Source organism: Strigops habroptila, chromosome 2 (genome assembly GCF_004027225.2).
Source record: "Strigops habroptila isolate Jane chromosome 2, bStrHab1.2.pri, whole genome shotgun sequence".
NCBI lineage: Eukaryota > Metazoa > Chordata > Aves > Psittaciformes > Psittacidae > Strigops > Strigops habroptila.
Window position 1 is genome coordinate 68868812 of NC_044278.2, and position 15009 is coordinate 68883820.

A 15009-nucleotide genomic window follows, 5' to 3' on the forward strand; every position below is an offset into this window, starting at 1 on the left:
TTCAGTTTCTAACACTTTTTTGTTGTGTATTAACCTTCAGAAAGATATCAGCTTAATCCTCTCTGTCTGGAAAGAAAGTACTTTGGGTGTCAGGCAAAAGCAAAAGAAAAATGTTTGATAGTTTGGCCTCATTGAAAGATTTAAGACTCAAGATCCACACTGTGATACCACAGTCAAACTTTTGTATGGCTGAGGGAAAGCACAGTCCTCAGTGTCTGTGTACAATGTAAAATATACAATGTCATGCTCACGTGTTGTTCATATTGAGTAAGATTCTGATCTGTGCTGTAGGGTCGAGCTGGGGTTTCAAAGGTCCTAAGGCGCCTGGGTTGTAGGCTTATCTGGATTCATACACTTCGATCACCAAAGGCAGTTAGTTGCAATATTTCTATTACTCTCTCTATTTTCGATATGTACCCCTGGTTTGAAGGGATTTGAAAATGTTACAGGAACAGTTCCATAAATAATGCTGTTTACGAAACATAATAGGGGAAGAATCTGACTGACTGAAGTAAGTGGAAGTACTGGGACCTTGCCTTGTATTGGTTAGTCTCGTCTGTTTGGTGCCTAGAATGCTTCTGTTATTAAGATAACATAAATATATGGTCACATTTAATTATAACACTTTATTGCAGGTATACAGAGCCATTTATGGAGAGGTAACAGAGAAGAATAAGCGTAATAAAAAAAAACCCCACAATATGGTATAACATTCAAACAGTGATCGCTGATGCTCAGGATATTTCTATTTTGTCAGCCCAGGAGGAAACCAAAAAGCTCTTCATATGGGCTAATGGAGCTAGGACTACGTTTACAAGTTGCATATTACAGTTCAGTCAAAGATCAAGCTATTTATTTCTCCTTTTACTCTGGAATAGCGTTTCACCTGACTTCAAAAATTGAAAGATATTTGTTTATGAAGACAGGTGTTCTGCTCTGTTAACTTGAGGAATGTGTCAATAAAACCTTATTAATATAATTTGTGAATTGTTAATATGTTTATAATACTTGTCTTTGCAGGCGTTCATGTCAATGTTTCAGATTCTCACACAGGAAGGATGGGTGGATGTCATGGACCAGACACTGAATGCTGTAGGACATATGTGGGCACCTGTAGTTGCTATTTATTTTATACTATATCATCTTTTTGCTACTCTGGTAAGTCTTCACTTGCAAATAATGCTGTGCTTTTCTTTGTTTTGAATTATTCTCACAGCTCTGGTATTACTTATTTTTCTCAGCTGCCTAAAACTAAACGTGATGCTCATTTACAGTGTAGAGGGCTTTAGAACTAGTACTTTCATGTGGTAGAAAGTGGTGGCCTTTGTTCTGTTGTGAGATAGTGTTCTTCATAAGATCCAAGTCGCACTGCTAGACTAACAATGTAATTGTTAATTGTCTTGCACCTTCACAGTTCTAATGATTGCAGAGTTAAGTGAGTGCTTTTATTTATCATGTAGCAATGGTTTCCTCAGCTTCCATTGCATTCTCTTTGCATCAGTAATTAAAATGAGAAATGTAAAGCCTCAGAATATAAACTCTTAACTAGAAATCACTACTTTCCTGTTGCCTGATGCAAAATCAATGCATAGAAAATATATGATACAGTATATCAAGCAATTAAAGGATAAGAACTAATACAGCAGTTCCTGAATGTGTGTCGAAATAGGAATTACATCTCAAAAATTCTTTTCTGTATGCATTTCAAATAGGATGATTATGGTTTTTTACAGAGAAAATGGTAAGGACAACAGCTTTTTTGATATCCTATATCAATAAGAGCTTGGTACTGTACCTTGAATACCAGCACAGAGAAACTGCTACGTTAAGGGGAATAACCATTTTATGCACCTTTAATTCATGCCTACTTTTGTTCATTTCATATTGGCATTCACTGCAGTTTTCGATGCCCTTCTTATTTTCATTTTCATCATTCCATTTTCATTCTTTGCTCAGTTGTCTACTTATATAAGGTACCAACTGTATTTATACAATCTCCATCAGCTCCCATCTACTTCTTTTACTTTACATTATGTCCTGTTTCACTTCTAAAGACTGAATAATCCGACTAATTGTAATTGTGGGTGTAGTGGGTTCATTCATATGGATTGAAATCTTGACCACTTTATAAATGCCAGTAAAGTGCATTTGATGCTCTTAGAGCTGCTTAACCAAATTAAAGTATAAGCCAAATAAATGTGTGTATTAGCAGATATATAGGACATGTAATTGGCTTACAAGGGTCAGATTCCTTGGAGTCTGGAAAAGCAACTTCTCATTCTGAACTGATGTTTTAAAACTCCTGGGGAAGTGGGCATAGAAAGTAAAAGGGGAAGCGAGCTTTGGTAATGGATTTGAAAGCAGTTTCTGGTTAGAGAATCTTAATTGCTGTTTGTCTGATTCTTCACCAAAACATTGAACTAGAATCCATTTTTCTCTTAGATGAGCATTAAGCAAGTCCATAAAGTAAATTAGTGTCAGGCAGCTTCTGTGCTAAAAATTCACACCTTGATTGAGAAGTGACTTAGCTGTAAGAGCAAGTTTAGTATTCTGCTTTATGTTTCATGTTTTGAAAGCATCACTGGGACTTCTCTGTTTGTTTACTCAAAACACTTATTTTGCTGTGCACTTTTCAGTACACTGTCTTCAGCCCTTTTACAGGGAATTTGCATTTAAGTACATAGTCCTTGCTTTGCTTTTGCGTACACATTTCTTCTTATTCACCTATGCAAATGTTACATGGGTGAAGAAACTCTGCTAAGACAGCTTTGCAGAATTACCTGGCCTTACAAAGTTGTTAGTTTCAGTTCTGAGAGCTTCCTCAGACCCTGAATGAGAAAAGCTATGTAGGACAGAGTTGTCTGGAGGCAAAAGAAGCTTAAAGAAAGAAAATAATGTGGAATCAGTAAAGGAGCATGACCTGCTACTAAAACAAAAAAAGAAGAGTTCTAAGAATAAACAGCTGTCAGTGAGTAACAAGAGTGAAGTCAAATGAAGAAATAGCTTTCACCAGCCAGAAGAGGGGGAGGATTAGAATTGAGAAGTAATAATTGCAGGCATTTGGCAAAGAAGACTGTAGAGCCTTGGAAAGACATTAATAGTTTCACATTAGAAGGCAAAGAAAAGCTGAAACTCGAAAACCAAAACCTCTGCTGGAGACGAGGACTGTTATTAATTGGGATGGAGGAAGTTAAACAAATAACAAGTTTGCATTTAACTTTTCTGTTGTGGTACATCATCTTTGGTACTTGTTGAATTAAAAAGGGAGCTAGTGACTGTCTTGATGCCTTGATACATATCTGTGCATGAAGCAGCAAGACTGTAAGGGGTGACCTATTTAATGAGTGCTATACTTGTTTTTAGTGTGGAACTGTACTTCCTTAACTAGTATGCTCTGAGCTGCAGGTACTGCAGTATCACAGACTGTATAAAGTATCTGCAGAAGAAAAACACCTTACTGTGAAACCCTGACAGAATGATAGCAAAAATGTTCATCAGCAATTAGGGATCGAAATAGTTTATGCTGGGGATTACCTGTTTTATCAGAATTCTGTCTTGCTTTGCCATTCTTCCAGGCCATCTACTGTTTATAGTAGTCAGATCATAGAAAACTGCATGAGGTACTCTTTAATATGTGGCACATAGAATTTTTCAAACAGCTGCAGGAAATTCTACATATTACTAAAGCCAGTTTCCTACTAAAAGAACATTTCTTTTTCTAAACACTGACATTTTATAAATTTATGGGTGAGTCCTTCCTGTGTCTTCTGTACCTTTATAGTTCATGGAGGGAAAGAGAATGTTGTTCTGAGTTCCAGACACCCAGCTCAGATGCAGTTTGAGGACCAGATGCCTTGTCTGGTGTACTCAGCTACTTAAATTTCATCTTCTATATAGGTAGGGAATAATTTTCCAGTGTCATTGAATAACAGGTAAACTTAGACTTTATTTACAACAGTGGTAGATGAAAATGTCTGCTCTGCTTGTCACTCAGTGTTCCAAGACGACAAAAATATTTTAGGCCTGTAACTCTTCTTAAAAAAAAAAAAAAAAGCTTAGATTCCTTCTGATATCTCTAGGAAACTGGTGCTTGCCTGTAGGAGCTCAGTATGTTTGAGGATATTTGCCTTGAACCTCAGAGACTAAAACCTTGGTAGTTGCTGACAGCTGTAAAGTCATGTATAAACACATTTACTGCCTTAGGATGTAAGTTGTCTGAGGATATATGCTGAACGGTGCTGTCCTCCCTCACCTAGTCTTTGCTCTCCTAGTTCTGTCTCCTTCTCAGCTACATCACTTACATTTTCAGCTTCTTGGGCCTCTGATCAGTATCTCTACACAAGGAAAATATAATAATCCGATAGACACTTTCTTTCCCCTGGGATTCTTCATGAAAGTGTATGAGTTTCCTAGACCGTGGCTCTTGATGCATGCAAATAATGAGGCAGCTTACTTTTCCTTCGAAGTGCAGTTAGCTACTTTGCACAAAGGCGCACTAAGCATTAAGCAAGTTACTAGTAGTAAAATAAATCAGTGTTAGGTGGCCTCTGTGCTACAAATTCACACCTTAATTGAAAACCACCTTAGCTTTATGAGCTGTTTCAGGATTCTGCTTTGTGGTGAGGTTTTTTTATTATTTCTGATTAATTTAGTTTTCTTTCATGTGAAATATATTCTAATGGGTATATCGTTAAACATACATAATGCATTGGTCATAAAACCTAGAATTGAAAATTTTTAAATTCATATAATAATTGTGTGATAAGGAAAAAACCATTTACTACTTGCAAAATGGCTAGCAGACATATAGTAGCAGCTGGTATTGGTTAAACAGATGTCAAAGGGAAGACTCCCATTTACATCACTAGAGCCCGCATTTTTCCATGTCATTTCATAATACTTCTTAAGAAAAATAAGAGAAGCTTTAACAAATAATTTGCAATTGTTTTGTAGATTCTACTGAGCTTGTTTGTTGCTGTTATTTTGGACAACTTGGAACTTGATGAAGATCTGAAGAAACTTAAACAAGTAAGAACATGTTTTTATTGTGCTTGGAAGTCGTTTCAGTCAAGCATTACTTTACTGGCGGTTTTAGGGTTAAAGATGGGAAAATTCTTAATGAAAATGAACAAAAGAGTAGATGTTGCAGAGAATAGCAGAATTTTGTTAGCTAGCTGACCACCACACTGTGTGAGAGAGAAATTGAGATGTAAACGAGATTTAGAAATTAGTTTAAATATTAAAGTCAGTTTAGATACTCGTGTAATTAAAATAATTTTCAAATCATAACTAGGTCATCTTTTTGTTTATAATCTAGTGAAATAGGTGGCGGGGCGAGGGGTTGGACCAGATGATCTTTAAAGGTCCCTTCCTACGCAAACTATTTTGTGATTCTATAACTTCATGAGCACACCATGGAACCATTGCAGGGGAGAGTACTGGCAAGGGTCCACACACAGGAAGCAATAGAGGGTACTAGGTTGAATGTGTCAGGTGAGTGCTAAAGACACTTGGCAAAGTTAACTTGCTTGATTCTTCAGATTTGGGGACCAAGATTACCAAGAATTTGAAACCCTAAATGACAATCACATAAACCAAATGTAACTAGAGAGTTCATGTTGGCCATTCTGGCCTTGTGCACAAACCACAAAACACATAGCTGTGCTTTAATCTGTGCAAAGGGGAGCAAAATCATCAACATTTGCCTAGTTCATGCATGAAATAGCAAATTGAGAGCATAATATGTGGGAACTTCTTCTGTATATTTGGGTTATAGCCTTCTTTCACCTATGATTTGCTGGGTTTGATCTTCTTTCAGGTGCCTCAGCAATTGTTGTAGAATTATGTTCTTTCAATTCTTGATTAACACAGACAATTTAGTTATTTTACATTGAACTGTTACGTTGAAACTAATGTGCCAAGTAACCTCTTTCTTATTTTTCCTTGTAATTATTTTTCTTCAAGTTTTAAAACTGAAGTGATGTGTTTATTCATTTGTTTTGTTTGTATTTGTTGTTTTCATTTTCTACATGCTTCTCATTTGTGGATTTAAAGACTGTTTCATGTATGCTCACTGAATATATAGAATGTGTCAAGCTAATAATGTTTCCAAATCTTCTGTTACTTCAAGGCACTGACAAATGAGAATATTATATTGTTACTTTGAATTCATCATTAGAGAAGTCAATACAGAAATCAATGTTGCTTTTGCTGTTGCAGTATTAAATATCAGTATGTATCGCAAACTTTAAATAAGTTAAAAGGGCAGGTATTTTCTGCCATAAAGACATATAAATACTGTATTTCAATTAATCAGCTCACATAAGTGAAATGAGAGCTCTTATAGATGATTTTGGGATGGCCAGACAGTCTTGAGTATGCAAACTGAATAGACCAATCAAGTTTATTCATTTTTCTCCTTACCAGTCTCAAGAGGTAAAATTATCTGAAATGAAAATTGCTCAGATGTATGGTAAGCAATGTTATACCATACTGATAATCTTACAGTAAATTTTCATGATGTCTGCGTGAGTTAGGAGCACAAATCAACTTTCTGAAGTGAAGAGCTTAAGATATGAAATCCTGTGGCTTTTCTGTGAAACTTACCATCTTCAATTCATAAACCACTTTAGTAGTCTACAGCTTTGCTTACAAAATGGCCAGAGCATGGCTTTGTGTTTTAGCAGTCCACCCTGAAATGGTAAGCAAAGTGCAATGACGAGAGGACACCACTTGCAATGCTTGCCACTGTGTCAGCTTGACACCTGGTTAGCCTGGTAGGAATCCTGTCTCCATAACAGCAGTAGAGCACACTCAAGTAAAAGACATAAACAGAATTTTAATAGAGTCCCTCAACTTTGTAGCTTTGAGACTGGCAGCAGTGTAACTAACTCCATCAGTGTGGTGCTGGGCCAGAGTAAAACCTCTGTTTAATTACCAGACCTTCTAATTACCATGCAGTGTGTGTGGCACCATGATGACACTGACAGTCTGTTTCCATGACCCATGTGGGTTTTTAACCAGAGCACAGCACTGCCATTGGACGTACCATTTTGGTTGATCAGCATAGTGGTATATGCATTATATACCATTATGATCTATAAAGATGTCCAAGGTGGCTGACACTGGTTCACTTGTACTTATGCTTTTCAAATGTTGCTTTAAACAGTAGCCTCTTTGCAAAGACTATTACTCAGTACTATTGAATGTATTCCCTTCTGGTATTTTATCCAAAAAAATTAATGTTATAGGAAGTGTTGCATATTTTTAAAATGCCTAAGGTAAAAGGAGGTAAGAAAGAGGTTCATTCTTGGAGCTAAATCATATGGAATTACTAGAATGATTGTACAACTGATGAAGTGTCTAGAACAAAAAAGGTTTTCTGTGGGGTAAATGCGATGGTATCGCTGGCTCAGTGCTGATAGTGACTGTGCACTATTATATTGAAATATTGGTTGTCTTATCTCAGAAGATATAACAGAAGGAGGTTTTAATTCAATGATATTTTGAATTCTCCACTAAAAACAAAAAAAATGGACTATAAGAAGAGGAAAGATTCTGAGTTAATCTTTATGTTTTAATCAAGATCATTTCTATAAGGAGATCTGTATTGCTGCACAGGAAAATTTTTGACATCTATAATTAAAGCTGAATAATGTTCTAAGAGATGAATCAAATAATTCAGATTGTTAGTATTAGAGACATTGATTGGTTGAAAATGGTGAAACTGTAATGCTCTCAAAAGTATTTCTATGTTTATGTTTGCATTTTTTTCCCTGCCTTCAATGGCTGTACAGCTTGAGGCCCAGGGCATTTTCAGATGATGAAATATTGAATAATTTTCAAGGAAGGGAGAAGAATACATTTAGGCCAGAAATCACATCTAGCTAATAATCCCTTTTAGGATGTGTCCTTCTTAATTATGACTTAATTTCTTTTTTTGAACTTGGTAAGAAATATATTATTACTTATCTTTCAGACTATTGGGAAAGGTCTAATTAGTTAATACTTGCAATGGACTCTAAAATGTAAAATGATATGTAAGCACTTGATTAATGTTGGTTCAGTAAATGTGTTTAAATATGAATAAATCAAAGCAAAAATACATTAAATGGCTAGGAGATTATATTTAATACTGTAATATAATGTATTTAAAAGCTAGTAAACTTCTAGAATTAAATTTGCCAGTGCAAATTTAGTTAAGGATATACATCATGATTCAGTTTTTAATTACATCATTATTCTTTCCAAAAGTCTGGCCTCATTTAGTGCAAAGAGTAGACAGAACTCACTTTAATAACCCACTAGTCAATATTTTTTCTCTTTATTGTACAGTGTGCGATCCCTGTGCATGATTTATTGCACAGTATTCAAGCTTTGCTATGAAGACGAAACTATTACTCTCCATCCTGACTTTTTTATGGTACCCCTCATAAGTGTCTAGAACAAACATAAAACTTCTAAAAGATTAATTTAAGTGATTTACTTAGCACCACAGGCACACATAGGAATAGAATCTGTTTTCCCAAGACACCATTCAGCTGTTTTAAGAATAGAATTATTCTTTGTATTCCTAGAGTTACGTTCTTTTGCAGTGTATCTCCCATCCTCTGCCACAGCTCATCCTCTCATCTGTGTCTGTCATGATAGCTGACGTCAAGTGAAAAAGGGTTGTAGCTCATAGTCACCATCTGTCTGTGCAGTAAACTTGCTTCTCTGCAGCAATCCAAGCTGACCCTACCAGGCTCCCTAACTTCCAGGTATGAGGTTGATCCTGCCCATATTCCCATGAGGCCCCTTTCTGTGGTGTTTGGTGCATCAGCTATGCAGATGATATGGATCTGAGGCACAAGAAATATACCAGCTATAGTCTTAAGTTCCTTCTCTTTTATTCCTCTCTTCTCCACCCTCCCCATAAACTGTTTCCCCAAAGTTAAAAAGAAACTGAAAACATTACTTTGATTTCTTTGAGTTGTAGATATTCAGCACTCTTAACAGATTGTAAAGCATGACTTTCCTTTACAGCAGCTGTGTTAACTTTTCCCGTTATATTTTCCACATACTTACTTATTCTATTTTTACTACATTTCTATCAATTTGCCTAGATAGGAAGTCAGACTGATTAGTTTCTCATTTCCCACTCTGTATCCTGAAGACCTTTTTTGAAGTTAGTCACATTTACCACTTTCCTTCCTCTAGCTACCAAGTTTATTTAGGTGACAAGTTATTCAACACCACTAGTATGTCCACATTGTTATCTCTGAGATCCTTTAGAAGTCCTGAGTGAGTGTTATCAGGTCTGGAGAGAAACAAATTGACCTTGTGTCAGTTATCTTCCAAAAGCTTTTCTCCTGACATTTTTGTTGATTAGTCTTTGACACAGTTTAGGGTCCTCTTTGACCTCCTCTGTGCTCAACACTATTCATTTTGCTTTCTTGCTTTGGTTTTATTTTCCTGAATGCTCTTGATTAATAGACTGATGTTCTTTTAGACTCTCTGCAGATTATGCTGCTTTCTCTATGTTCTTCAAAGCTTCCTTACTAGATTTTATTTCTGTAGAAAGTAGTCCCTTAAAATCTTGAATGATCTGCTGTATTATTGTTTTATTTTAAAAATTGCCAGAATGTATGCTTTTTTCCTCTATTCTTTGCTTAGCATATGGCTTCCCTTTCTGAAACATACCCATTTACTTTTAAAAGCCTTCTTTGCACTCCAGTTGACCTTGCTGCCGTTCTTTACCGTCTTGAATTTTTTCTGTAGGTGGTAGATGTATTCTGTGCTTCTGAAACTGGATATTTAATAAGGCCATACAGCCCCCCTCCCAGTCTCTGTCATTTGGCCATTCCTTTAAATTTCTTTTCAAAAGATTTATGATTTTATGTAATTAATTTGTAATTTAAATTCAATGTAGTAGATGGTTTTAACCTTTTACTTGTAGAAAAAAATCTGAATTTAAGAGCATTTTTATCACTGTTACAGAATAGCTTTTTGATATTTATGTCATGAACTAGACCTTGCTCAGTACTAAACCGTGAGATGCTTCTTCACTTAGGTATTCTCTGACTGTATGTTTCATCGAGGACTCACTTCTGAGTAAAAAGTTAATCTCCTTCTTCTACCCTTCCCTAAACATACATGAGGGTAAACAAGGCTTCCCACTATTCTTACTGCTAGTCTTTAGGCCTTTAATGCTACTTTGCATATGGAAATTACTTTCTAATCCTCATTTACATGTATATAGAATATTTCTTCCAGTTAGTCATGCAGGTTCAATACAGAGGGTTCCTATGCTGGTTTTGTATGCATTTACATTATTCACTTTGTTGACTGTAGATTTTCTGTAACAAATAACACTGGTGCAGTGTACTGTCTGGATAATATCATAGAATCATAGAAAAGTTTAGGTTGGAAGGGGCCTCCAAAGGTCATCTAGTCCAGCCCCTCCCCCCCCTCCATGAGCAGGGAAAATCAAATATGTTGCCTGATTCTGCATCTTCTGAGTCTGTATGATCCTACTGCTTGTTACTTCAGCCAAGTTTCTGAGATGTATTTTGTGTCAACATTGTGGATTTTTTAATAACAGGAATTCTAGTTCAATCACATTATTTTTTAGGACCTACTATTAGTATAAAAGCCTGTGTTGTTCTTGCCTAGTTTTATGTCCCCTCCTTAACTAGGCTTTATTTCTTATATTTTTCTGTTTCCTATCAGAATTTTGTAAACTTTTAGGATTCCTATAGCCTCATTCTGTACAGAGAAACTCACTTTTACCTTGCTGATTATTCCATTTTGGGCTTACTGTACTGTTTTAATACCTACTCCCTGAAATAGCTTTTGCAGCCAATGAAGTTAATTAAAAATGGTACAGAGTTTTAAACACCTGGGTAGAATTCATCCCACTTCACTAATACATTACAAAGTTGTGTATGCAGTTTGATATATTTATACAGGTTTCCTCTAGTCCTTGAAGAGTAGACATACTTTTGGAGGGCGATTTTTAGAGACATACATTTTGTTTCAAGAAAATTTGAAGCCAACCATGAGATTATCCTCAAGCCACTCCAGCTGTATGAATCATCCTTCCTTCTTCTGCAGCCTAGTTTGTAGTTTAGAGCAGTGACACTTGTATGACTCTACTTTCGAGTGTATATCCAAGCTTCCCTTGTACAGTACAAAGTCGATCCCTTCTAAGCTTACACAATTTAAGAATAAATCTTTGTCGAATAATGACAAAAAGATAGAAAATAAAAGATAGGGATAAATGATTGGTTTTCATAATAGAGAAAAGGTACCAGTACGAAGTCCATTGTCATCTTGCCTGGGACATGTGCTGATCAGTATTCACAAGTTATCTAGAAAATGGGATGAATATCGAGGTGACAGAGTTTGCTGATGTTGCAAAGTAAGCAAAGGCATGCAAAATTAAAGCTGACTGTGAGGTATTCATATTTTATGGCAGAGAAATAAAATTACAGATAAATGTCAATAAATGCATATATAGAAGCAGCATACTAGATCCCTGAATGTAGGATTTAATTAAGCTATCACAGTCCAGGAAGATTTTTGAATCATCATAGATATTCACTATCATGGCAGTTCAGTGCTTACCAAAAAAAAGGCAAACACATTTTTAAAAACAATTAAAGAAAATTGTTAAGCAGAAGTGAAAACTTTATGGTTCGGCCATATACATCCAAGATGCTTCCATGTCTTGAATACTGCATGCAGGTAAGATCACATCATCTTTTTAAAAATAAGAGCTAAAAAACCTAAAAAAGGTGCAGACAAGGATCATGAGTATAATCTTCAGCTTGTAAATGAGGTGACCGAGGAGGAGGCTATGACAGAGTTAGATGAAATCACAAAAGGTGTGAGAAGGTGAGTAGAAGACTATTTTACTTCTTCCACTGTAAGAAAATAAAAGGGCACTCTATCAAATCAAATTGGTTTCATTTTAAGACAAATTAATGGAATGAAAATCTTGTAAGGGGCTGATAGTTTAGATGTAGCTTTCAGTCCCAGAGGTTGTCGAAGCTAGGAAAGTACACAGAAAGTAAAATTATTCTGTTATTTGATCTGTTCTTACATTTCAGACACCTGCTGCTAGTCCTTGCCAGAGGCATGGTACTGGTGAGATGGACCTTTGATCTAACCCAGTGCACTCATTTTTACGCCCTTAATGTTCTATAATCTGAATGGGATTTCAGAAGGAATTTGCAAATAGCATAGGGATGAACCCACTAGTGGCTAAAACCATATGTGCTGTCACTTCACTGAGTTGTATTTCCGCAAGAGAAAGAGCAAGCATCTCAAGCATCTCTGAGTATAAGCAGTGGCCTAACTTCCTTGGCTGTGTAACCTTACTTCTGTAATACTGCTTCCTGGAATTACACTGTTAAATGATGTATAATTTTAACAGTGTTAAATGTTCTTGATCTGCCTCATGCTTATTATAACAACCCCAGCTTACCTCACCAACTTTGGAGCGTTTATCTTATAGCTTATATCAGCTAAGATTATTGTGGCCCTATTTTACTACTGGAGAACCAAAGCTGAAGAAGTGAAATCTCTAGTTTCATACATAAATTCCCAATACAGTGAGGAATGAAAAAAAGACCCCTCAAGTCAATCATGAGGAACAGCCATCCACTTTAAACTGTTGAAATCTCACATAAGCGTAGTTTTGCTGCTTCAAAGGAATATTCCCTTGAGGAAGATGAGATTCCTGTCATATCACGTGTGCTCTCAGTGCTCACTAGTATACACTCACAACATGAGGACAGATGGCATTCATTACTAAAAATATTTTCCCAATACATTCCTAATTTCTTACTACCTAGCAACAGCAAATTTTGGTGGAATAAACAGTAGGGACATTATTCTTCTAATTTAATTAAATTCTCACTCTCACCAGTGATTCAGAAGATACTTGTCAGATGTACATGCTCCTTTCCCTCCAGTTCTACTCCACACCACAGAATAAAGAAAAGATTTTTTCCCCTTAAATCCATATCAAAGCAGCAAATGCAGGAGGCTGCACATGTATGTAGATCTACTTATAGTATATATATTTTAGAAGTCCTACATCTAGAATTACATTATTTTACCTCTGTGCTTTTAAAAATAACGTTTACCATGTTCATTTTCTCTTTTTTAAATCTAACTTTCAACTGTTTGATGTTGAAAACAGGAACTTCCATAAACAAAGAAGCTTGGTGATAGCGATAGCTTCTTTGCTGGTTTTCTCTGTTGAGATAGATTTGTGTTTTCAACAATGATTGGTGTTTGAAGAGCTCAGTTTGATGCCAGTGGTTCAGGGTCGCATTTTGAAATGCTTAGAAATTTTGCAAAAAAGCAGCAGTTCAAGTTAGTGGTCTTAACAGGACTTTCACAGCAAAAACATAAAAGGAAACCATTAGGTGGCAATGTGGCTGATAAGAAGGAGCAGTTGCAATAGAAGAAAGTTAATTAGGAGTTGGGTGCCATCAAAAATGGCACAACTATCATGGGATCTAGTTCCATAATACTCTTCTTTGGTGGTGGTGGTGGGGAGGTCTATTCTGGGATCCATTATCACCTAATTGTCCAGAACTACAGCAGCAGGTTACAGAGGTCCTTTAAAAGAATTTCAAACAAAGAAAGAAAGAAATAAATAAACAAGTATAAATAAATAAATATTCATTTTTTAGGTGTTAATCCCTCTGGTCTTAAGATCTACCCTGTTTTTTTCTAGTTTTGTTGTCAGGGAAACAGAGCAATTAACACCTTTTTTTTTTCACTAAGCAGTTACTTTTGCTTCTTCAGTACTTCAGTTAGAAAATCCCTGATTTATAATGAAACTTTAGGCCTCCTGCTATCTAAAGGAAGAGTGTCTGATGGGTTTTGAGTATTATTCAAGATAATTCTAGAACAAATATTCTAAATATGAACTTGATACTGCTCCCCTTTCATGCAAGAATACGTAAATGAAATTTCGGTTAATGTCAGTCAAGACAAAGCATGTTTTGTCTATAAAGAGATAGTGCTGAGTCCTTTCACATTTTTCTCTAAAGTAAAATGAATTTGAATAAAAGATTCAAATCAGACATTTTAAGTAGAATAAAATATTTTTTCAGTGTTAAAGGACTCTGATCACCATAGCATCCTGATGATTTTAGGAGGGTCACAGATTCTCAGTTGCTTATAGAGTTGGAATTTTTATTAAACTAAACCAGTATTCACATGCCATACAATTCAAACTTACATCCCCAGAGCAAACATAAAATTTTGTTTTTGTGATTCCTATAACATTCAGGTTGGTTTGTCTGTAAGCTGAAGAGAAGCAGCACAATTTGTACTTTGATCTCAAATTCATGTGCAATCAATTGTTGATTATGCAGTTGCTACTTTGATGCAGTTAAAAAATATTTCTAGGGTCTGTGCTTTTCATATCTAACTCAGGGATTCACATTTTTAATCCGTGTAAAAGAAATCTTCCAAGAATAAAAAATTTTGTGCACTGCAAAAAATACAGTTATTTTTAAGAAAGAGGTGAATGTATCTTCTGACAAACACTGAAAAAAAATAAATCATGAGAATTCTGTGTGCTTATGCAGTAAGCAGCATAACAAAAGTTTTAATGCTTTTGTGGTTAAACCAACACTTAGAAGTTTAGAAGCAACTATTCTCAAGTTTCAGAACAATTATAGATGAAGAAAAAAATTCTTATTCTTTTAGATAGAGGTTGGCATTTTCCAAAGCCTCAAGGGATAGAATTCATGTCACCTCGTTCGCTATGCAAAAAGTTAGATACGTAGTCTAAAGTAGTCATCTGTGCTTGCCTGTTAGTCATAGTTACCCTCTTTGGAATGATTCACCTCATCCAAGTTGGGTGTTCTCTTTCTGTTACAGAGGGAGTCTAGACAGCTAATTAGGCAAAATGCCTGATTTTAATTCGTGATGACACGAATCTCCAACTTTAATGAATTAGGAACTCATATTTCATTGGCATTTATTCCTATGGGTGCTTTT

At 35.7% G+C, this 15009-nt stretch overlaps 1 protein-coding gene across 6 annotated transcripts in view; it reads left to right on the forward strand.

The window, feature by feature from the left end:
- The window catches only part of NALCN (sodium leak channel, non-selective), a 250991-nt gene that overhangs the window by 130908 nt on the left and 105074 nt on the right, over positions 1 to 15009 (forward strand). For all 6 annotated transcript variants that reach the window (XM_030476678.1, XM_030476677.1, XM_030476679.1 and 3 more), the window contains 2 exons: positions 1021 to 1158; positions 4954 to 5028. In XM_030476678.1, the coding sequence (XP_030332538.1) occupies positions 1021 to 1158; positions 4954 to 5028 (213 nt within the window). The remainder of the gene's footprint in view (positions 1 to 1020; positions 1159 to 4953; positions 5029 to 15009) is intronic.